Source organism: Mustela nivalis (assembly GCF_964662115.1).
Source record: "Mustela nivalis genome assembly, chromosome: 13".
NCBI lineage: Eukaryota > Metazoa > Chordata > Mammalia > Carnivora > Mustelidae > Mustela > Mustela nivalis.
In genome coordinates, this window is record NC_139032.1 from 78,547,893 (window position 1) to 78,571,642 (window position 23,750).

General features: G+C 45.8%; 1 protein-coding gene across 2 annotated transcripts in view; it reads right to left on the reverse strand.

Annotated features, from left to right (window-relative positions):
• BRINP1 (BMP/retinoic acid inducible neural specific 1) overlaps nucleotides 1-23,750 on the reverse strand; it is a 168,609-nt gene that overhangs the window by 119,759 nt on the left and 25,100 nt on the right. The window contains exons 2-3 of one of the 2 annotated variants that reach the window (XM_082696732.1): nucleotides 19,902-20,032; nucleotides 1,791-2,058 (exon numbers count right to left, since the gene is read on the reverse strand). In XM_082696732.1, coding sequence (XP_082552858.1) covers nucleotides 1,791-2,008 — 218 coding nt within the window. In that variant the 5' untranslated portion in view covers nucleotides 2,009-2,058; nucleotides 19,902-20,032. The remainder of the gene's footprint in view (nucleotides 1-1,790; nucleotides 2,059-19,901; nucleotides 20,033-23,750) is intronic. The other variant, XM_082696731.1, reaches the window with a different exon arrangement.

The window sequence follows — 23,750 nt, forward strand, 5'->3', positions numbered from 1 at the left end:
CTTTATTCAAGTGAGTCATCTTCTGATCTTTAAAATGTAAATGTGAACCCCAGTCATTCAGCTGTAAGGTGTCCTCAGGAGGCCCACATGGAAGCGAAAGCCAACAGGTCAAACCAAGATGTGATCGTTGTCTGACAAAATACAGACAGGGTAAGATACCTGCATCTCCACCACTTGTTCTGTTCCCTTAAATCCTCCGTCTCAGCCTGCGTCTTTCCTGGTCCCTGTGACATCAGAGAACAGTGTGTTCTGTCGAGTCATTGGGGAGTGCCCACGTTTGGTTTATACGTGTTCACAAAGAACCATGGCTATATTACACCAGAAATTATGCCGAGGATCCAACTTTGAAATAAGGTAGTTAACTCTCATTCTTAGGTGATGTAGGAATAGTTCTCCCAAGGACTGGTCTTCTGAATCAATAAATATAATTTAAAATTCCAATATTCTCTTTTGAAAGAAACTCCCTATTTTTCACCCTTGCACTCCTTCCCCCTTTCCTGCACACCCCATATCCATGCTCCCATGTGTTTCTGCTTTCTCTCGTTCCCAGAGGACCTTCCCCTAGTAACTCTCTGATCACTTAGCACCCTTCAAGGCTCATCTGTGAGCTCTTTCATAGATGGAAACTTGCAAAACTTCAGCCACTATTCAACGTAGGATTTGAATATTCAGCATTAAGTCACATCCCTAGTCTACAATGTCACAAAATGTGCAAGGTAGACATGCCTATTGTCATAACATATACACAGAAGATTTACAATCTAAATGCATACCTTCCCAGATGCAGGTCAGGGTCCTTTCCTCCACCATGCTCCCTGGTTCTCCCATTCTAAACGGCCCAGAAGGGTTAAGGGTATGCCCCTTCTTCCTTGACCTTAAGACAAAGACTACAGCTCTAGAGAGTTTCTTGCACCCCCGAACTCATTTAAGTCCACAACATTGATTGCATGCTTCTGATACACGATAGGACAAAACCATTCAAGAGATCTAGAACTGAATTGCATCTAAGTCCTGCCCTCAATGGGTTTCTAGTTACGTGAGAAAGGAATACAAAGATGCACTCTAACTTCAGACCATTTAAAACTAAAGGGATATATGTATAGAGAGCTGTGAGACTATCAAAGAGAGGGTAAAAGAGTGGAATGGGGAGAATTGAAGATGGTTTCAAAGAGGAAAAAACGTTATGCTAAGTCCTTTTGGGTGAGCGACATTCCAACAGATCAAGAACCAAATCAGAAAAGGCTATTCTTTGATGGTCCCTACTTGTTTCCAGATGCATGAATAGGTTTAGGGAGGAGGTTGGTACATTAATAGCATTTGCCAACAACACTACCTTCATCTGATGTGGTTGATTAAAAGTCCTGTGACTGTGGGTGCAGATAAAACATGGTATGAAGCTGAGGCCTATCACATACCGCCAGTGGGACTTCAGGCAAATCATTCAGCCTCGCTGAAGACCAGTGACGTCGTGCGTAAAATGGAGAGAACAAGTAAATTCTACCCATGACGACTATGACGAAGGCTTAACTGAGATCGTGTATACCAGGCAGTAAGCACCATCCCGCCTAACCCACAGTCAGCACTCAGTAGATGTTAGCTATTCGCTCTTGTCCTTGACATGGTTCACCTCTTGTGCAAAGTACAAAAACAAGGTGAAACTACAAACAGCCTCCTGACCCCTTGGCCCATTGTTCCTCCATACGGCGAGACCCATACCCATGCCTGACCCCAAATAGCACTCTATGAACGAAAGGCACAGGAGATGGGGACAAGCTCAACCCAGGTCTTACCTGTATATTTTATATCTGGTTGTAAATCCTTGACGGTGTCTTTCCACAAAGGATAGGTAGCTCCTGGAGTGGTGGAAAGGCCCCCTGTCTGAAATAAGCCAATCAAATTCCTTGGAGACATGTTGGTCTGTCCCAGCTGGTTCCTGGTGGGAGGGCTGCACGGAGATACGGCCCCATACAAACAGGAAGTAGAGGAGCTCAACAAACCTCCAGTTCATGCTTTTCTGCCGGCCTTTTTCCTCTCATTCTTGCTCCATTCTGTGGAGTCCTGAGGAGAAAGAATTTAAAAAAAAAAAAAAAAAAAAAAAAGGAGAGAGAAAAAAAAAAGGACAAGAAAGAAAGGGAGACAGGAAATAGAGAGAGAGAAAAAAATAAACAAAATAAAAGGAAGAGAAAGACACAGAAAAAAAAAAATGCCGTTAACATACCTTCATAATGTTACATCAGTCAAGTGTGTAAAGGTTTACAAAAACCAGGATGACTTCTGGTGAAGGGCATGGCCTCTCCGGAGATCTGGGCTCACGTTCCTGCTTTGCCGTGAACACGGCGTGTGCCTGAGCACAGACCGAGGCTTAGCCTCGTAAAGACGCAGCCTCCTCAGGTGCAGAAAAGAGAGTGGGCTTCGATGCCTCTACCTTGGCACTTGTCACACCATAGGTGTTTCGGGCAAATGTGTTCGAAGGATGAATGGAAGGAAAGGAGACAGGACCTGGGTCCCCTATGTCCAGGGAGGCATGTGGAGACAGAAGCACAAGAGACCAGAGAATTCACCGCTGAGGGTTCCGAGCCTCATGGTTCCCTGGTGTTCAGACGAGAAACTAAGGGCCAAGGGATCAGGTGGGTCCTTGCCCACCTCCTCTTTTGTGGGGATTGATAGCCTAGCACCTTGGTACCATACTGGAGAAATGTTTAAGACTGAGGGAGAGCTGGGGCAGAGGCTCTTTGTGGCAAGGAGAGAAGAGAGACCACGTGCCATGCTTAGCCTTTGGATACTTACAAATTTGCAAGAGTACACGTTTGTATTCTACCTTCATTTTCTACTTACTAGCTTGGCGCCCTGCTTATTCTAGAAGAGCTTATCTTCCTCAACATTGAAAGGCAGCCTTGAATCCAGGTCCCACCAGTTATCAACAGTAGCATTTCAGGCAAGTCCCTGAACATCCCTGGGTCCCCCTACGTCATCTATAAAACGTGGTGTGAGAATGGACTGACATAATTTATGTACAATGTCCCACCTAGTGTTTGCCTTTTATTAAGTGCCCAATAAACGGCATCAACGATGATGAGGTTAATGACAATGATGAATGCTGACACTGATCCTGTCCACTTGGTCCCTGCTGGGAGAGTCTCTGTGCATGGTCTCCACCGCCCTGACCAAGTTCTATGTATTTTCCAGTAGCCAGCCGAGCTTGGACCCTCAAAAATCATCTCCTGTTTCTCTTTCTCTCAAAAAGTGTTAGTTGGGGGCACCTGGGTGGCTCAGTCAGTTAAGCATCTGTCTTGAGCTCAGGTCATGATCCCAGAGTCCTGGATTCGAGCCCCTTGTCAGGGTCCCTGCTCAGTGGGGAGTCTGCTTCTCCCTCTCCTTCCTTCTCCTCCCCTGCCCTCGCACTCTCCGTGTGCTCGCTTTCTCTCTCAAATAAATAAATAAAATCTTTTAAAAAGAAGTGTTGGTTGTTTCTTTCTCACAGCTCTGGTTCTCATTCTGTGTGCAAGTTGGTCCTCAGTATCTTTTCTGGTGCTTGTTTCTGGGTCTGCTTTCCGCTTTGGCTTTCGCTGGCAAGAACCTTTGAAAGACCGTCTCTACACGTGGCTCTCTGTGTGACTCAGGACAATCCCATCTTTTCTCCAGACCTCAGAGTTTTAGGTCTATCGTTTAAAAATGGCAAGAACACATTTTGTCAAGTGTAAAACCACATATAAACATGAAGACATGGGCTACCCTAGTTGTCTACTCTCCTGGCTGAAAATGGGAAGAAAGCAAAGCTAAGAAAGAGGAAAAAACACAGAAAGACGGAGATGTGAATTTCCTACCCCACGGGCTATTTCCCTCTGTTGCCCAACTGCACCATTTTATTACGAGGAGCTGCAGAAGTCTCCTCGGCGCGGCAAGCCCCCGCTGTCGGGGCACAGGACGGAAGCACGTGAGCCGAGGGGTGGGCTGGCAGAAGCGGTGGCCTGAAGTTTCGCTCAGAGCCTAAAACAAAGCCGTCCGTGCCGAGCGCAGAACTGCAGCAGCGGCAGCTGCCAGCCTTCTGCCGGAGCCCACCTGAGTGGCATGCGGGGGGTGGAGGGGATTGTTCGCAGATCCTGGTGGGGAGCTACCGCACACTGACAGCACAGCATGCCGCCCTTTCAGCCTTCGCCAAGGCTCGGGCTGTGAGTGGGTGCGGGGTGGGAGCACAGGGGGAGTGCTTGGCTACGAGGCCGTGTGCAAGCAACCAAGATGGGGAGCACTGCAGCTTTCAGACGGGGTATGAGCCTATCCATGGAAGAGCAATGCATGCGTGCGGTGTGTGTGTGTGTGTGTGTGTGTGTGTGTGAGAGAGAGAGAGAGAGAGAGAGAGCTCTCAGCCTATAGGCCTAGAATTAGCTAACATTTGAACCATCGAATCCACTGTTTCCCAAGTGGCAGTCTTGTTGCCCCCCCACCCCCCCCCCCACACACAAGGGACAACTTCGAATGTCCCAATGGAGGGTGCTTGACTGGCGTCTCACGGGTAGCAGTCAGGGATTCTGCTCAACATCCCACAATGCCCAGGACGGCCCTACCAGAAAGAACCCTGGGCACAAATGTCAGTCGTGCAAAGTTAAACCCTGGCTAACCCAACTCTTTTTTCTCAAGACCGTGACTAGGCCAGGCACCTGTCTTCCAGGTCCTGGCCATCATTCTGTCTCAGCAGGGCAGCGGGTACATGTGGCTGTGTTTGAGCCTTCTCTGTCGCGGGGGCTTGTGAGATACTCTGCATCCCAGCAAGTGGGTTTCAGTGCTTCATGGAAGAATTGTGTGAACATATCTCTGCTGATTTAGAAAATCACGATAATGCACAGAAAAAAAAATGAAAATGAAAATTTCTAAGGGTGCCTTTTAATAGACATGGATATTTTGCTGGGCAAGAATGTATGCATGTTCCCAAAATGTCTTATCAGGGAGACACAGGGACTCCCATTCTGTGAACAGGCCCATAATAGCACCAACTGTACCAGAGACGCAGGGACCTGTGACGGATATTTATTGAGCATCTACTGTGGAATTGGGTCTTAAAAAAGTCTGTTGTCTTGGTAGTAGCCAAAGCACCCAGTACAGACTAGATGTTAATAATGGTTTCTTCACGAGGTTTCTTCACAGACGGCTACGCACTTAAGAGGTGAGCACTTTGGGGCTTGGAGACACGGAGTGACTTTCCTAAGCTCAAAACTAATCCACGTCTCTCCTTTTATAAAATCTCTAGAGTTTCCACTACATTCCCCTGCCTCCACTGCGCACCTGCTGCAATTAGGTCCCACCCTCCAGAGAGTCAACTTATGGGGAGGGGGAGGTCACTCCCATGCAAAAGGAATTCTAATACGAAATACGCTTTCATGACAATGACCACAACTAAAGAAAAAACGTCCAGTGGAGGAGCAGAGGCCAAGGTTTTATTTTCAACAAAGAGACCAGGAAGGATCCTATAGGAGAGGTGGTATTTGAGCAGGTCCTTAAATAGCACGGAAGGTTTTATTCAGCAGAGACCGAGAAAGGGAAGTCCTAGCAGAGCTGGTGGCGTCCAACAAGTCTAGGGGGTGGGAGAGAGCAGGAGGATAGGGGGTTGCTCATGGAAGCACACAGGATGGCAGGGGCTTTCGTGAGAACAGAGCCCATGAGCTTTACCTCTGTCTGCGTGTCTCTCCCTCTGACCTGCCAAGAGGTTTTGGAGCAGAGACCTGAAGGAAAGGAAGGAGTGAGCGGTGCGGATGCCCGAGAGCAAAGGGAATGTCCGTGGAAGGAAGGAAATGAGGAAGGGTCGGTAGCGGTTTACCTCTGGATGTGGTCTGAGGCCACCTATAGGGGAGGTTCCAGCAGTTGGGTGCTGGCGAGTCCGTTTGAGGAAGGACTCTTGCACTCACTGAGCACTGAGAACGTGCTCAGAACCGCAGAGCGGCTCTGCACGGGTGCCCTTGCAGCAACACGGGAACAAGTTACAGTCCCCGCCTGACACACGTGGGGAGGGGAACCTGAGGTCTGGAAAAGGTAAGTCGGTGGCCCCGCACCACAAAGCTGGCAAACGGCAGAGCTAGAACTGGAGGCCGTGCTGGCCCATGTGGGAACCACTGACCACACGTGGCTTTGAAGCGTTTGCAATCCAGATCGCGGGTCCAAACTGAGATGTGCTGAATGAAATACACACTCACTGGATTTCAAGACTCAGTAGGAATAAAAAAAAAAAACAAAACTAAAATGTCTCCCTAATATTTATATTGATTACATGTTGAAATATTACTGTTTTGGCTGTAGTAGGTTAAATAAGATGTGTTATTAGAATTTTTTTCACCTATCATTGTTTGAATGTGGCCGCTAAAGCTTTAAAATTACACACATGGGCAGTGTTGTCCTTTGATTGGACAGTGTGGAGCTAGGAAGAGCCTTTTCTGCTTTATGACACTGCCCAGGAAGGTCATTCATCAATCCCTACATTTTTATCAACATTGGGAGAATCCAATTCACTGTCCCCTGCAACTGTTGGGTTGAGCCACTGTCCGCTTGCCTTCTCTGCCAGAATCAATAAACAAATAGACAATAAGTAATTATAAATGCAAACTCCCCTGCTCAAGAACCACAGCCCCCAATCCTCTGAGCTAGAGAGTCCTGGACATCTACTACCATGCCTGTGAGGACTGCTGTTTTCCCAATATTCATAAAGGGAACTTCCTGCCACTGGGGTTTAGAGCCTGTGAAAGAGAGGCTGGTTCTATTCCAAGCATTGCCCTTGACCTCCTGTGACCCTGAGTGAGTCACAGGCCTGCTGCTGCTAGATGCCCTGGTGGATGGAGAGCTGCTGATGGGGGCTGTGGCCTGGAGAGCATGTGGGTCCTTGGCTGAACCGTGCTATATATAAGCCTGGAGTGTTATTAAGGGAATCGGGTTCATCCCACACAGAGCACACTGTCTAACCGTTGCCATTGTAAATTATTTACATCAGAGGAACACATGCAGGACAAAGAGACAGAGAAGGGTCTTCCAGCAGCATGATCACCAAGCTCCTCCCCAGGAGCCCTCTGCTTGGATTGCTGGGCCATTGCTCACATTCTGGGCCAGAGGGTGGAAAGGAATCATCCCCTCAGTCTCCCATTCTAGAGGACACTGAGGCTGACTGCCTGATCTGAGGTCACCCACTGTGCTTGCCTCCTAAGGCAGGGACATCCTGATAACCTCATCCAAGCTTCAACATCTACATCTGGATCTCTGGAATACATTTCTCACCAGATAACCATCTACAAAGCTGGGTGACCATAAGCACACAAGAAATCCCCCTGGTGCCTCACTTTCTCCATCTGTGAAATGTGGGCAGTATCAGAAGGTACAATATCAGGGCACCTGGTGGGTTAGTGGGTTAAAACCTCTGCCTTCAGCTCAGGTCATGATCCCAGGGTCCTGGGATCGAGACCCGCATCAGGCTCTCTGCTTGGCAGGGAGCCTGCTTCCCTTCCTCTCTCTCTGCCTGCCTCTCTGTCTACTTGTGATCTCTGTCTGTCAAATAAATAAATAAAATCTTAAAAAAAAAAAAAGGTACAATATCTCTTAGAGATCAGATAAGGATTAAATGGGATTTTTTAAAAATTTTTTAAAGATTTTATTTTTATTTGAGAGAGAGTGAGTGAGTGAGAGAGGCAGAGGGAGAAGGAGAAACAGACTCCCTGTTGAATGGAGCCAGACATGGAGGCTCTATCCCAGGACCCTGAGATGATGACCTGATCCAAGGGCAGACCCTTAACCCACTGGGCCACCCAGGTGTCCTAAATGGAATTTTAAAATGCAACTATTTTGATCTCAGTTCACCCGAAGCTCAAATTAATAGATATGATATTCTAGAGAGAGGTATATGCCCACTCTACAGGACTTAAAAAAAGGTAGCCAAAATGCACCTTTTGAGATTCTTAACCCACACGATGGCATAAAGAGTTGGATGCTGGGATCAGGAGCGGAGCCTGAGTGAGAAGTAGCTTTGTGCTGTGAACGCTCCTGCTCACCCCCCACACAGGGAGCATGAGAGGGTTTGCCCTGCACTTCAGGCTTCAACAAGATCACTCAAAGAACATAATCAATGTTCCCCAGGGGCTTTTGGGGGGGATATGGCTGATCGGTGTCTAACTCATACCAGAGAAATCTGAAAAAATAATTCTAAAGAGGGAAACCTAAGGAGGGACAGGCTGAAACCTGGTGTAGAGTAGAGGCTGCAATTTGAGAAATGACCGCTTAGCTCATTCCTAAAGGAATGTATTCCCCATGGATCCTGCGTGAGTGGCATACAAAAGAAAGCCAGGAGAGGTTGCCCTAGATTCCAACCTGGAGGGAGAGGTGATCCCAGCAAAAGGAAACGAGAATCGCACTGCCATTTACCAAGGGTCCCCTACTGGTCCGTAAGCAGCTGGAAAGAGGTGCATTTTCCTTCATCAAAGAAATCACAAGTAAGGGATCCCAGAGAAAAAGGGAAGCTTCAGATATTTCCCCAAAGTGCTATATGTGAAAAACATTAGCACTAAACCTGCTAAGCCCTGGGAGCACTGATGCTAACTCTTCCAAAAAGTACTAGTTGAGGAAGATAGGCTCTTTCTTTGTCCATCCATGCTTGACCAAATCTTGCATCTTGATCAAGACATGAGCAAGTTTAGCAAGATAAAGGAGACAGACCAAAATCATAAGCCACGGAAAGACAGCAGAGCCTGGGGGAAGAGTGATGTCTCCACCTTAAATAAAATTAAATTTGTTTGTTGTAACATACTGACCTAGACACTGAACCAAAACCATATATGAGGGAAAGAGGTGAACATCACTTGACGGTCATCCAAATGTCAGGGAAGACCTGATTAGAGAGTAAGTTTAAACTGTGGAAGACTAGAATCGAACTCCGTCTGTTCGCGTTTCCGATTTTACGCTATGAATCCTGTTTGATCAAAGTCAAGATTTCATGCATTAAAACACGTCACTCAATGCCCAGCTCCAGGTAAAAGTCCTATGAAGTCCAATTAGAATTCGCTAATCAGGGTGCACCAAGCTAGAAAGAATCCTAGAAGTTCTGGTGTACATGTTTATTACTATTCTCAATACTCAGACCAAACAGAAGACAGTCACAAACCACGAGGTGTACTGGAGTGAAGAGTGGGAGCCTGACAGCATGGAGAAGCTGGGCTCCATCTTTCCTCACTTTCAGTGCGCTGTGATGCCTTGGCGTTTATATGTGCCTGGTGATAGAGAGTTTAAAATTACATGATCCGATTTAACTAAACCAGCTCTCATGAAATGGTCACATGGCTTACAAGGAAATGATGGATTTACCAGAATTATAATTTAAGCCAATGGGAACAAGAAAATGATGGAAGATCAGCCACATTATGTTGCCAAGTCAAAAAACAAAGGATCTAATTAGATCTGTCTGGAATTGGCCAAAATAATTTAAGATGATCAAGAGGACTAATGACACTATGTATTTATATTTACTATTATTAATGCTGACCCTTGCTCTAAGTAAATATCACACAGCAGGGAGTTGTGATATTAACTGACAAAGACAACATGAGTAAGTAATTTATACACATACATTCATAGGGAAGTGTTTAGTCAACCATTTTAACTGGTAGGTGTGTGATTATAAAAAAAAAAAACCTAGAAACCACTGGAATGGTATTCATTATAATTCATGTATTTTATATTATTATTTTCAATCACACAATCAACATCTCTAGGAAATTCTGGATTTCTCAATCCAGGATTCTCAATTCTCAAACTCAAAATATCCCAGACTAAAGCAATCATCAGGCTCTCAAACTTCGCCTTCTCTGGTATTCCCCATTCGAGAGAACCACAGTCTGTGACGTTCCATTCCTGTGAGAGGCCTGAGATCGTTCTGGAAGTCTGCTTCGACTCCCTTCAACCAGATCCACCACCAGCACCACCCATATCCACAGCCTGCTAAGTTGTTCTCCTCTCCAGCCACTTTTTAATTTTTTTTTTTTTTTGATCACTCTGCCCTTCTCTGTGAACCTCAGTGTGATGCTGCACATCTTTTGCTTCTCTCTCTCTCTCCCTTGCACACGTTACCTGAGAAATATCTCTTTATCTTTTTTAAAGATTTTATTTATTTATCTATTTGTTTGGCAGAGAGACAAAGAGAGATCACAAGTAGGCAGAGAGGCAGGCAAAGGGGAAGGGGGAAGCAGGCTCCCCGCTGAGCAGAGATTCCCAATGCGGGGCTCCATCCCAGGATCCTGGGATCATGACCTGAGCCAAAGGCAGAGGCCCAACCCACTGAGCCAACCAGGTACCCCAGAAATCTCTCTTTTTGAAGCCCATTTCATCTTGCTATCTGTCATTCAAAACATGGCTCTCTCTCACTTGGGACTATGACAATCATCTTCCCACTGGTCTTCCTGCTTCGTGTATCTCTGCCGCCTCCAACCTAAGCACCACTGAGGTTGCCAGATGGATTTTTCCAAACACAGATATGACCGTGACACCCCTCCCCCTTCATTGAACAACTCAGTAGTTCCCTGGTGGATCACCTTACCTCTTAGTCTTGCATTTAGCAAAGTTTATGTGCTGCATCTCATATATACTCACCATATCCTACGGCTACTTTTTCACATCCCACCCTCCATTTATCCAGTTCTCTAGAAAACTTCCCCCAACCATATTGACCAAGGGCACTATCAACTTTGATGCCTCACACTGCTCATGCTGTTCCCTCTTCTTGTGCTGTCCAGACTCATTTCCCAATTTTGCAATAGGCTCTTCATGCTTTACATTATATTTTAACTGAATCAGTAAGATGGTGAAAGACCACTGTGCACCTAGGCTATGCTAGATACTATGCCAAACTCTTTCTCATGGCCCATGACATTCCACCCATTGGATGATCCTACGAAATAGATAGCAACATTAGTAGATCATGTTTTGTAGATGACAAAACTGAGACTCTTTTTTAAAAAACTGTTATTTTTCCAATGACACATTATTTTAATGGACAGAAATAAACTTCAACCCAAGCCAATTTTATGTTCTATGACTCAGTGCTTGAACACACCAAAGTAAGAAACTACACCATCCTCAAGTTGTGGTTTCCTTATTTTGACAATCATGAACAACTACAAATTAACTGTGAAGATGTTAATGAAGAGAATGGCTGATAAGTTAAATTGAGGTGTGAAGCTTCTAGAAATGGTAAATCTAGGGAAGGCCATAGTAATCTGAAAGAAAACTGAAATATGCAGACTAATTATTTGTGTGACTTTTGAAAGGATCCAGAAGACTCTTTTTTTTTTGTTGTTTGTAATTAACAATGTAAGTTATGCATAGTATTCTTCCTTCATAAATATTTCATTTGGAGCCACATTTAGGAATATGATCCAAATTCGGGGAAACTGCCTTTTAAGCATTCCCTCAAAATTATCAGCAGTCTCTACCGAAGAGCTTTCAAAAAGGAAAGTGAAATGAACATTTTAGAATGTCTTTTCTGGGCCAGTTTGGTAAAATTCAATAAATATTTGTTGAATGTCCCTACAGTTTTAATTAGCTCTCACAGTCCAGAGTAGGAAACGGACAAAGAAATATATATTGCACATAATGTAACAGGGCAAAGATGGAATATGCCCAATGCTCTGTGGAGGATGGAGCCCGCAGGGAGGGTGTCCAAGAAATGCTCCCTGGAGATGACACCCACGTGAGGACTAAGGAGATAAAGAGGCATTTATGAGGTGACAAATGTGGGCTTGATATTTCAGGCCAAGAGAGAAACATGTGAAAGGAATGAAGAAGTATGGTGTGAATATAAGTTCTAAAACATTTCAAAGATTCCTCAGTGGGAATTTTGAAGCAGGAAGTGGCAGGAAATGAAGCAAAGGAGCTAAATAGGGTCACAGGCTTTATAATCATGGCTTTACACATGACTGGTAGTTTCTTAAAGGCATAGATTCTTCCCCCTCTCCCTATTGTATACCTAGGCTCTGGATCCATAGAGTAGGCAATAAATCAGCATTTATTCAATGAATGAACTCAACAAATCAAGATGTGGGATTAGACCTCTGAGACCACAGGGAGCCACTGCAGTCTTTTAAACAGAGGGGTTCTATGTTAGAATTTCATTTTAGATGGATTACTCCAAATGTAGGGGCAGTGAACGGATTTAAGAAGGGACATGAATAAAATTGAGGAGGCCATCGGAGTAGTGTAGGTCATATAGGGTCTGAAAAAGATATCTTATATTTGACAGAAAGTTTAAAAGAGCGGAGGATAAAATTAGCAAGATTTGGAGACTGGTTGGTTGGGGTGGGAAAGAAAGATGTCTGTGGTGACTCCTAAGTCTGCTTTGATGATCAGACTGATGACAACGTCATGCGTGATAAACAATAATGAAAAAGAATGTCCATTCATGGGACAAGTTCCCTCTTGAACCCGTTGAGTTTGAGGGGTCTGCTGAACATTCAGGTCAGAACTGGACTCTAGAATCTTCATGCCCAAATCAACAGAGAGGCCAGGGCTAGGAGTAGACATTTGTAAATCAGTAGGAACTCATGGTGGTTAGAGCTCTGGAAATGGATGAGAACTCTTGTGTGAGACTCTTGGGTGAGTGTTAGGAAACACGCACAGAGGAATTGGGCAGGATGAGGAAGAAAAGAACCCCATGAGGTAGAAGAAGAAGGTACTGTAAGAGGAGGAGGAGAACAAGAATCATGAGAGAATATTGTCAACGAAGCCAAAGAAGCAGAAATGTTTAAGAGAAGAGCCCAACAAGATAAGGGCTCAAAATGCTTATTGGAATTAAAAATACAGAGGTGGTGACAGTTTTCAATGCTTAGGTGGGAACCGAATATTCATTGAAAGATATTAAGGTGTGAATGGAGCATGAGTACACAGAGGCAGAGGGTGTAGAGCACTTGGCAAAGAAAGGAAGATCAAAAAATCATTAGCCAAGGCTCCTTTTCTCTCCACCAGAGAGGAAAGTGAACAGTCAATGGAGGATTTTGTTTTTTCTTCATAGGATGAGGATATTTATAAACGCTGAGGACAGATATAGAATTAAAGGAAAAAAGAAAAATAGGACCAAGAAAAGAAATTAGTGCTGACTGAAAAGAACAGCATGGGGTTCTGGCATTGGGGTAGAATGCCAGCCTCTGTACCAGCCACTGGGGAATCAAAGAAAAATAAGAAAGTGTCCACGGCTTTAGGGAGCCACAGAGCTGGTAAGGGTGATAAATCTGTATACTCCAAGTCTGAAGTCTGGATTGAGTTTTATCAGAGATCTAAACAGTGTTGTTGGAATAAACAGAAAGTAAGTCAAACAGAGCCTGTTAAAGAGGTCTTCTCAGGGGTGCTGAGATGTTACTAAGGCTCCAATGATTCAAGGAGTGAAGTGGGGGGAAAGGACCAGAAGAGAAGGCACTTCAGGTAGTAGGACCAGTGACAGAATCATGCAAACCCACCTACTGTGTGCAAATCACTAAACCAGATGCTGCCTGGGGAGCAGAGATGAGTGAGAAAAGGTTGCTGGCCCTACAGAAGCATACGGAAGATTCTGGGGTTAGGAAGGAATGCCAAAGATGGGAGCTGGCACTACGCAGATGCTCAAAATATAACTGTTCAATAAATAAACAGTGTTCTGCCGAGTTAATGGCTCTGAATTCTTCCCTATGGCTCATCTATTCTTAATATTCAGTGGAGCAAATAAATAAAAAACACTTAGGTTTCCATCTGAACCTAAATTTCAACATTTACTCATCAAAAGCTCTGACCCTTGGCTTGAAGCGTCCATCAGGTCACTAATGAGAACAGCTGGAAGGATCCTGGTGGATCCATTGGCGTAGAAGCTCCTTGGGCTTTGCTAGTTCTTGTGCAATAGCTTCATTCCTTCCCACAGGGCTTTGTAAACGAAGAACCCAAAGAACCATTACAGTTACAGCTGCTGCTTGTCCAGGACAGTCATGGAATCCCAAGGAAGAAGTCAGGGGACACATATCTGAGTGTTTAAGTAGGTGCTGGCTGGACCATTAGAGATTTTAAAAAGGTGGTTGGCTTGGAGACTCTACGCATGCTCTCCCACTCCTCTCTCTTAAGGCCCTTCTCATCCCACCCCTGCACACCAGCATGATTCTGGCTACAAAGGGTTGGATTCTCACTTATCTCAGAGCAACTTTAATGTACAGAGGGCAGAGATTTATACCTCTCCTTCCAGAGTTGAGAAAATTAACGTTTAGCATGGTAATACCTGTAAATTCCTTTAACAAGGCACAAGATTCCCTCAGCTCTCAAGACAGGCCTCTGAAGAAGATATGGTTACTATTTCTATGTAACAGGGGAGAACAGTCAGAAACATTCAGAAATCTGCCCTTGGGGTGTGTGTGTGTGTGTGTGTGTGTTTTAACCTTAATCCAGCGTAAGTCTGGTTTCTTATTGCTGGCCACACACAAGGCCCTAGCAGAAAACAACAATTTCTCAACACACATGGGCATTTTTAATAAATGTTCCAGGTAAATACCACATAAACTAAAGCGTAAGATCCACTGTCCTGGCAGAAGAGGCTAATGGGCAGGGTCATTTGAGGCCATTGCTTAATTCCAGGAAAGGCCTCACTGTTGTTCAAAAGTCATGCAGCACCATGAGCGATAACCAGGGTTCTTCCCACTGTCCTTCAAATCTCAGTCTCCCAACAGAAAATCCTCGCGCTGTCTGATTCGGAAGGGTTCATCTAGCCCTCTCTGCGTGGTTTCAAGAAAGCTTCCCACCTCTCTGAGCATGGCTTCCCAGCTACATTGCTTGATTTGGGAACTCTGGGTTTAATCGTTCTCGCCACCATTGTTGAGTCCTGACTCTACTAATGATTGTGGTGAAAATTGATGTGGGAAACAGAGGCAGAAGAAAAAATATTAAATTTCCTTACCTACTGACAAGCCCTTAAAACAGGCAGAGTGACTTGATTCTCCTCCAGGGACTCAACTATCCCCACCTTAAGGCTTTGCTAAGGGCAAAGGACAATCCTAGCCTGACCAACCCCCTACCCCCAACCAGGATCCTGTAAATCTACTTTAACAATTCCTTTAGGAAACTTTATCTCTAAACCTCCAAGATAGTGTCCACAATCATTCCAAAGCATATGGCCCACTATATACATCTAAAGAGTCTCACGAGAAGGTGTTATTACTGGTAATAATAAATTACCTTTCTCCCAAACAATAGCTAGCCCCACAAGGTCCCAGAAACCTTGCTTCCAAAATTCCTTAGAGACTTATGCCATCCCTAACCCCCTCCCAACTTACAAGTATATAATAGACCACTCCTCACATCCCTGGGGCAGCATCTATTCCTGCCCATGAGTCCTGTCCCTATGCTTTAATAAGCCACCTTTCTGCACCAACGACGTCTTAAGAATTCTTTGTTAGCCGTCGGCTCTGGACCTCGCCCCACCGAACCTCACCCAGATCCCAGAACTTCATCAAAAACAATTCATGAACATTTACTGGATGAAAGGAGCCATGTCAGGAAATTTACAAACATTATTTCAGACGTGGAAGGGATGGGGTTTCAGTTCTGAGTCTCCAGCTCCAGAGACCACGTGGATTTCTGTTTAACTTCTCGTGCTTCTTCTAGCATCACAAGATGGATGTGCTTGTGTTTCAGGAAAATGAAGAGTGTGTGGAACAGATCAGCCAGCTAGAGCTGACAGCAGAGCCCCAGCTAATCTGCAGGGACAAAACAGCCCAGTCTAGATGAGTGAGACGGGCTTACATCGGCTGGCCCACAGGGGAAGGAGCTCTAATAATAAGTGCCAGTTGCTGAAAGCCAATAGGTTGGCAGGCTGTGTGCTGGGGAGCTGGGGAGCTAACAGACACACTAGATAATGGGGCCATTCCCATTTCATAGATAAGGAACCTGAGGGTCAGGGAAGCTGAGTCACTTATTCAAAGTCACATAGTGGATAGTTAAGAGTCACCCATGATGTTTGATTCTGGGCACATCTGGGTCTTTGCTTCCACCCTGCACCGTCAGCCCCTACGTTGTGGCGACATGGTGCCCAGGATCCTGTGCCACGTGACTTTAAGCTAGTTGGGGGGACTTTTGAGTCCTGAGCCTTCTCTGCTTTTAAAATGCACCTTCACCTCCAAACTTCATCAGCAATTCTGAAAGCAAAATCCCAGAATCTGTGGTCTTAAAAAAGAGTCCTAGCTGACTTTACTGCATTTACATTGATGATCCACCCAGGTGGGGAGGAAGAGAGAAGCGCTGGTCCTGAAAGAGGGGGCTGGAAGTACTTGCTGAGGTCCTCTCCTTCTCATTGGCTGGGGATGCAAGGTGTGACCTAATCCATCTATGCATAAGAAAGGAGGCTCACAGGTTTTAAACCAGAAAGGAACAAAGTGTTTCAAGGGGAGCTTGAGGAAAGAAGGAAAAAAAAAATTGCATCTTTTGGATGAAAGGACCTTAATCTTCAAAACACAAACCATTTTTCCATACACAAAGCTCCTTCAAACCTAGGAAGTCAGCTGAGGCCTCAAGTCAGGCAAACAGCTTGTGTTTTCCAGATTAAGGAGCCTTTGACCCAAAGGATCCATTTTTGTGAAACTCCAAAGGAAGTGCCTGGTCTATTTCTAGCTGCTGCACTCTGGGACAGAGGGATCTTTAAATACAGACAGAGAAGGTGGCTACTTCCCTGCTGGGATTGGGGCCCAGCACAAGAGAGGCAGTCCATGAATGGGAGACTTCCTAAAGGAGGTCTTTTGCCCCAAAATATCATACCAGCTTCCTTGCCAGGATGCCCCAAATATTCACTACAGAATAAACACAACTTTGAAATATTGAGAGCTCCCATTGGAGGGAGAGGGCTAATAATACCAAGTGGCAGGAACAGACCTCCATCTAGCACTCTAGAACCAAGAGGCCTCATGACTTCATCTGATTCCCACCACAACAACCCTGTGTTGTCTGCAGGATGGGGAAACTGAATCCTCACTTCACAGGCAAGGAAATGGACTCCCAGAGGGTTGAAGTAGTGAGCTTAGCATTATTCAAACATGTCTCCTGCTTTTTCCTAGATCTGACCCCAGCTCCAGGGCAATCAGCAAAGATAAAGCCCAAAGTAGTGTTATTTATATGATGTGGGAAACACAGGCAAAAGAGAAAACTGAGATTTCCTTGCTGCTTATGGCCCATTGACAAGTCCTTGACAGGGTCAGAGAGATTTTCCTCTGGGAGCTCAGCTGCCTCAATGTTAATACTTTGCTAAGGGCAAAAGTCAATCTTCCCTTAACATTATCCCAGCCCCCCAGGATCCTGTGAGTCTACTTTAACATTTAAAAATTCCTTTGGAAACTTTATCGCTACCCCCGACCCCAAGAAATATGTTAGCAATCATCCTCCAAGAGAATGGTGCACCGATATACATCCATAGGGTCTCACAACCAAGGCTTCATTAGACAGTAATAAATGACCTTTGCCTAACAACAGCTAGCCCCCTCAAGACCCTGGTGATCTTGCTTCCAAAATTCCTTAGAGACTAAGGCTACCCAGACCCCCTCCCAAAACTTGAAAGTATATAATCGGCCACTCCTCATGACCGCAATGCACCTCTTTCTGTCCATGAGTCCTGTACCTGTACTTTAATGACACCACCTTTTTGCACTGACGAAGTCTCAAGAATTCTTTCTTGGCTGTCAGCTCCGAACCCCAACAATTTCCTACATCATATGTAGGATAAATTAGAGGATGCCTTGAGATTTAATGCAAACTGCCCTAAGCTGAGTCAGGATGCCTAAATTCTCACCCCACTCCTGATATTACTGCAGAGGCAAAGACAAGGTAACTGATATCCTAGCTCTTGGGAGCTTGGTCTCTGTGCCTACAGAATCAGGAAGTTTGGCTTACATGTTTTCCTAGATTGCTTTCAAATTTAATATTGTCATTTATTTATCTATTTACTTATTTATTTGACAGAGAGAGAGTAAGAGAGAGCACAGGTAGGCAGAGCAGCAGACAGGGAGAGAGAGAAGCAGGCTCTCTGCTGAGCAGGAACCCAGATGCAGGGCTCGATCCCAGGACACCCTGTGATCATGACCTGAGCTGAAGGCAACCCCTTAACTAACTGCGCCTCCCAGGCACCCCTTGGGCTATGATTCTATACTGGTTGAATAAAGAACAGAGAGAGAGAGGAAGGAAGACGGGGGTTGAAGCAAGAGGAGAGGAAGAAGGAGAAGACAAAGAAGAGGCAACAAACAGAAGACTAAGAATGAAGGAAGGAGGGGAAAAGAGAGGGAGAAAGGGAAGGTAGGAGGCAGGAAGGGAAAGAGAAAGAGAGAAAATACACCAAGCTCAATTTTGGCTTGCCTTAGATGAGAGGAAATTATGCCAGGCAAGAGGGATGGAGTCTAAGAGAGTGAATGGATTTGACTTGTCTAAGCCTTAGGAAAGCAAATATTACTGAAATGTTGGCTGACCGCCACTGACTTCCAAACAGAAAATGGCTTCCAGATATACTGTGGGTACTCAGCAGGGTCTGTTAGAGTGAGTGATGAGGTGGCCATGCACTGCTGGAGAGAGGGGAGAAAATTAGAATGTTCTCCTGACAGAGACCAACAGAAAGAGCCAGCCCAAGAGGAAAGAAGGAGGCCCCAGCTGGGCCTCTCTTAAAAGGCTCAGATAATTTACACCAAACCCAGAAGGGCCCCTGGAAATTGTTATCCTAGGACTGTGTGAGCCAAGTCACAACGTTGAGCGCGAGGAGAGTTGCTCAGCGCACCAAGTCCTGGTTTGGGAGCTGGGAGACCCAGGCTCTAGCCTGTCTGAGGCTCTAATTCACGGTGTGATCTGGGTCTAAGCTCATCCTTTCCGTGGGCCTCAGTCTGTCCATGTAGATAACAGTTGGGAGATTTTAAATGAGCTCTAGGGCCCTTCTGACTCTGCCATACTATGATATACTGTGATCAAATATCCGTGACTTTCACTCATTCAACAGGTACTTATGGGACACCTGGTTCCCACAGGGCAGGAGGTAGTGGACATCTCTAAACCTGCAGTTGGCTTTGTGTGAGGCTATCAACACTCTTCCGTGGTGGGGAGTGACCCCAAGATGGCTGCCATCTGCTCTAGCCTTCTAGCTCCAAGTACAGAATCTTGAAACCTGGACGGTTCGAGGTTCATCTTGTACTTGATGTACGTCGGGGAAGGAAAGAGGTTTTCCTTAAGCACCAGAAAATTTCAGGCAGTCAGGAAGTTCTGCAGGGTCTCACTTGAGCCAAGCCAGCCCTCCTGGGGGCTCATTGTCATGAAGGTGAAACATGTGGGTAAAAGTCTTCTGATTTACATATCAATATGTCTTACTGGCATCAGGAATCTTGTGTAAATTGAAAAGAAAGCCCACCGGAAATGTCCTGATAATACTTGAAATCATTTTAGGTTGAATAAGCCTCAAAGAGAATCAAATGCAAGGCTTCATTTCATGAAAAAGGAAACCGAGGCTTGCCCAAGGTCCCACAGCTAGTTAATGGCAGAAACCAAGAGTAAAGACCCCACCTTCACGCCTCCTCCTGCCTCCTATTTTTACAACTCAGAGCATTCTCTGCTGTTCCTCGTAGAATTGAATTTGTGGGGTAAGGTTTTGTTTTCTTTCATTTTAGCATAAAGACCATTTCCAGTGATGCCAGTTCCCAAATTCAGCTCCTCATTACTGTGAGAGCAATTGTACCGTCATGTGTGTGAGGGATGGAGAGACAGTTGGGCCTTTGGGGAACACACTGGAGGGGTGGGGAGGATGGGCACCAGTGCGGGAGCTCCCACATGCAGGGGAGTGGAGGGAGAGCGAATGAGCGAGGATGCCGCAGTCCGACGCAGGGGTGGAAACAAAGCAGTGGTATTGATTGGAAAAGGCAGCTCACTGAGGTTGCCGCTGCCAGCCTGGCTCTTCCTGGTCCGCTCTCCTCACAGACACCCTCAGAGGCTCAGAACCATCTACTTTCTATGCAGGGGGCGCCTCGCAGAGCATCGGGGCCAGATGGGACGTGTTCACCTGACAAGATGAGAGAGCAGAGAGAAAGGGAGGGAAGAGAGAATTTGAGAATAGATGGGGATGGATGCCCTCTTCTCAGATGAAGACGATAAAATGAACCAGGGGAAAGGGGTTCAAGGGACGGGGGCTGATTCTATGGCAATGGGATGGGGCAGCTTCGTCTTTTAAAAGGAGGACGGAGAATGGAGGGGGAAGGGGCCGACCTCTTCCTCCCCATCACAACGGCTCTCTTTCTAAGCAAATTATCCTCCTCTCATCTCAAACACTGGACCAGCCTCCTAATTCCTTCTCTTCCGAAGCCTTGCTGGAAATAGATGTTCAGTCCATGTCTGATGAGCAAATAAACATCCTCTAACATTGATTTCATCATGTCAGCTGTGATGAAATTGTGTGAATCACTTCTTCCGGGGATGTAAACCCAAAGGTCCAGGCCAGAAGCACGAAGGAATGAAGCGGCCAGGCACAGAGCTTCAGAAGTGATTATGATGGCGAATGATAGTCACACGACACAATCTTGGCCAGCAAACCGTTTCCCCATAGGCATGGTATCTCCAGGCTGCCAGGTCACCTGACCTCTCAGGAAAAAACGGGGGGGGGGGGGACAGATTTTTATGGCATTTCTTCATTTGATTAGGGATCCCCTCCCCCCCACAACAACCTGTGAAGGTCAAATAGGATACATCCGTGTGGCAACAGGTCCGTCTGTGACCCTGGACTTGGAGGAGCAAGTCCAAATACCTTAATTAAACACCCAAGCCTCTCCATTAACTAGTAGTTCCCTAACGTTGCTTTTGCCTTCTATACAACAGGACAGATCCTGTAACTATAACAAGTCCAATCGCCTAACACTTTGGGAAATATACTGCTGTCTTAACAGGGGCAGAACATTTTCCCTGTTTTCTCCCCCGCCTCAGCCTCATTTCCCTTAGGAGACTTTCTGGACCTCATCACCCCCTTCTCAAGTTCTGTAGCTTGGAAGGGAAATAGCTGTTCTTTGTCCTTTAAAACACAGGCCATCATTCCATAGTTACTTGATAGAATCCCACCGTGGAAAGTGTTTGAATGGGAACCTAAGATACCTGGGCTCTAATCCTGACCATCCCACACCTTACTGTATGCTCTTTGGCAAGGTGACTCTCTTTCTAAGACTCAATTTCCACCACATTTTTTTTTTTTAAAGGAGATCTTTTTTTTTTTTTTTTTTAAAGATTTTATTTATTTATTTGACAGAGAGAGATCACAAGTAGGCATAGAGGCAGGCAGAGAGAGAGAGAGGAGGAAGCAGGCTCCCTGCTGAGCAGAGAGCCCGATGCGGGACTCGATCCCAGGACCCTGAGATCATGACCTGAGCCAAAGGCAGTGGCTTAACCCACTGAGCCACCCAGGCGCCCCATCCACCACTTTTGATATAAGGATAGGTGGCCTTGATATAGAGAAGGGTCTTGGGGTGCAGGCCCGGCTATCCAAGCCAATCCTGGCCCTGCCTTGAGCAAACCCCAACTTGAAAAGTTCTGATTAGTTTCTGGCATGCAGATGGCGGGTATATGTTTTTGCCTCTGCAATGAAACTGGCTGTTTGTGAACTCACCTAAGCTTCCCTGGTCATTTATGACATGCCGGGTGCGGTGCTAAATGTTTCCTGTATTTTCCACATCTCATCTCTTCTTAGCTCCTTGCCATGATCTGGGAGACTGAGACCAACTGGGAGTGGCTGTGTCTTCCTGGCCAGGGTCTGCCGTGACTCTCTTATCCTGCAGCTACTTCCAGTGTCTGCAAATCAGTGTTTTCTTCATAAATGGGAAAGACTGGACTAGAAGGAATCTTTCAGCTCAAAATAGGAGGAGAGGGAGGAAGGAAGAGAGGAAAAAGGAGACGGAGGGAAGGAGAGAGGAAAAGAGAACAGAAGGAAGGTGGCAGGGGAGAGACGGAAGAAGGGAAAGGAAAAGAAGGGAAGGAAGAAGAAATTAGGGTGGAAAGAAAAAAATGAGGCACTAAATGAAGGGGGTGGGGAATAAAGAAAACTTAAATTTCTCTTCCTACCTGGACAGCAGATCCTATTAATCTTGTTTTCCTCTAGACCAGGAATAGATAACTTTTCTTTAAAGGGCCAGGTAATAACTATTTTAGGTTTAATGGGTCGTACTGTCCATGTTGCAATCACTCAGTTCTGCCGTTGTAGCATGAAAGCAATCAGCGACGGTAAGGAATGAGCATGGCTGTGTTCCTATAAAACTTGACTGGCAAAACAGGTAGGGGGCCAGGTCTGGCCCCTCCTCAAATGTCCTTGTGCTCCAGAATGGAGTCACTTCTCCAAGCCACCCTCTCGGGAACAGCTTCAGCTCTTCTACCCAGGAGAAGACCCATGAGGTGTTCTCCCTCTCCAGAAATGACACTAAAGGGATTTCATGTATTTATTTAGAATTCATACCCCACTTGCCCCCAGACACAGCTAAAGTGATATTACAAAGTTAAATAAGATATAAATCAGGACAATTAAAAATAAAAATGGAACAAAGAACAGTTAAAACTGAGTGAAGGAAGTGATGCTACCAGGCACCTGGGAAGAGCTAATTGATCTGGATTTAGTTCTGAGGTTCCTGGCAGCTGAAGTAAAGTGAAGTTAATTGGCCCCCAAGGGGCTCAAATCCCTGAGTAGGGTCTCATTAGCATCAACCAGCTACCAGGAACAAAGGAAGGCTGAGCGGAGAGGTGTGAGAGTGTACCCTGTCCCCAGGGTGCAGGGACAGCCAGGAACTGCCCCAGTCCAAGAACCCCCTTCCCCCAAGCCAGGCCAATCTTCAACACATCACAGCTCATCACAAGGACAGAAAGGAAATGCAGGATTTGAGGCAGTGGGACTCATCCCGACGCAAGAGACTTAAGATTGAGTTATCAAGACCCTAGATGGCATTTTCTGACTCCTGAAAGGAAACACTAGCCCTTGTGGACTTCATTGAGCTGTTGGGGGAAGTGAACTTGTATACGCCAAAAGCCCAGTCAAGCTGGGGACAGAGGAGACTCCTATGACTGTTGTTAATTCCTCCTACAGTATTGTTAAATGGCAAATCCTCATTTGATGTAACTTCTGCATTGAAATTGGCCCTTTCCTTTCTGTTCTCCCAAACAAGAGAGAGACGATGTGGTGAGAATCACAGGAGGGGCCCGAGAGAGGAGCCAATAGGCAACAAAGTGAAATGATAAAAGGTCAGAACGGGAAGACATATGTGGTTAGGAAGTAGACTTCCAGCATTGGGTGTTTTATAGGCTCCAATCTCTGCCTCCCCACACCCTTTTTAAAAAATATTTTGGTCTATTTTTTTAAAAAGATTTTATTTATCTGAGAGTGAGAGAGAGAGAGAGAGAGAGAGAGCACAAGCTGAAGAGGGCACAAGCAGGGGAGAGGGAGAAGCAGACTCCCCACAGATCAAGGAGACCTTCATGGGACTCGATCCCAGGACCCTGGGATCATGACCTGAGCTGATGCTTAACCTACTGAACCACCCAGATGCCCCTCCCTGCCTCCCTCCCAAATGTTTCAAGGTAGGGATAGCTGAGCAACTGCTCCCTCTCGGTTTCCTTCTTGTGTACCTCAGCCTGGGTGCCTACCCTCTGCGCCATCACCCAATCAAGCCGGCTTCACTCAAGCCAAATCTCCAAATATGTGAGGGTCTCTTAAAAGATTCTTAGAATTAGATGCTAGAGCTGGGATGATGCAACAG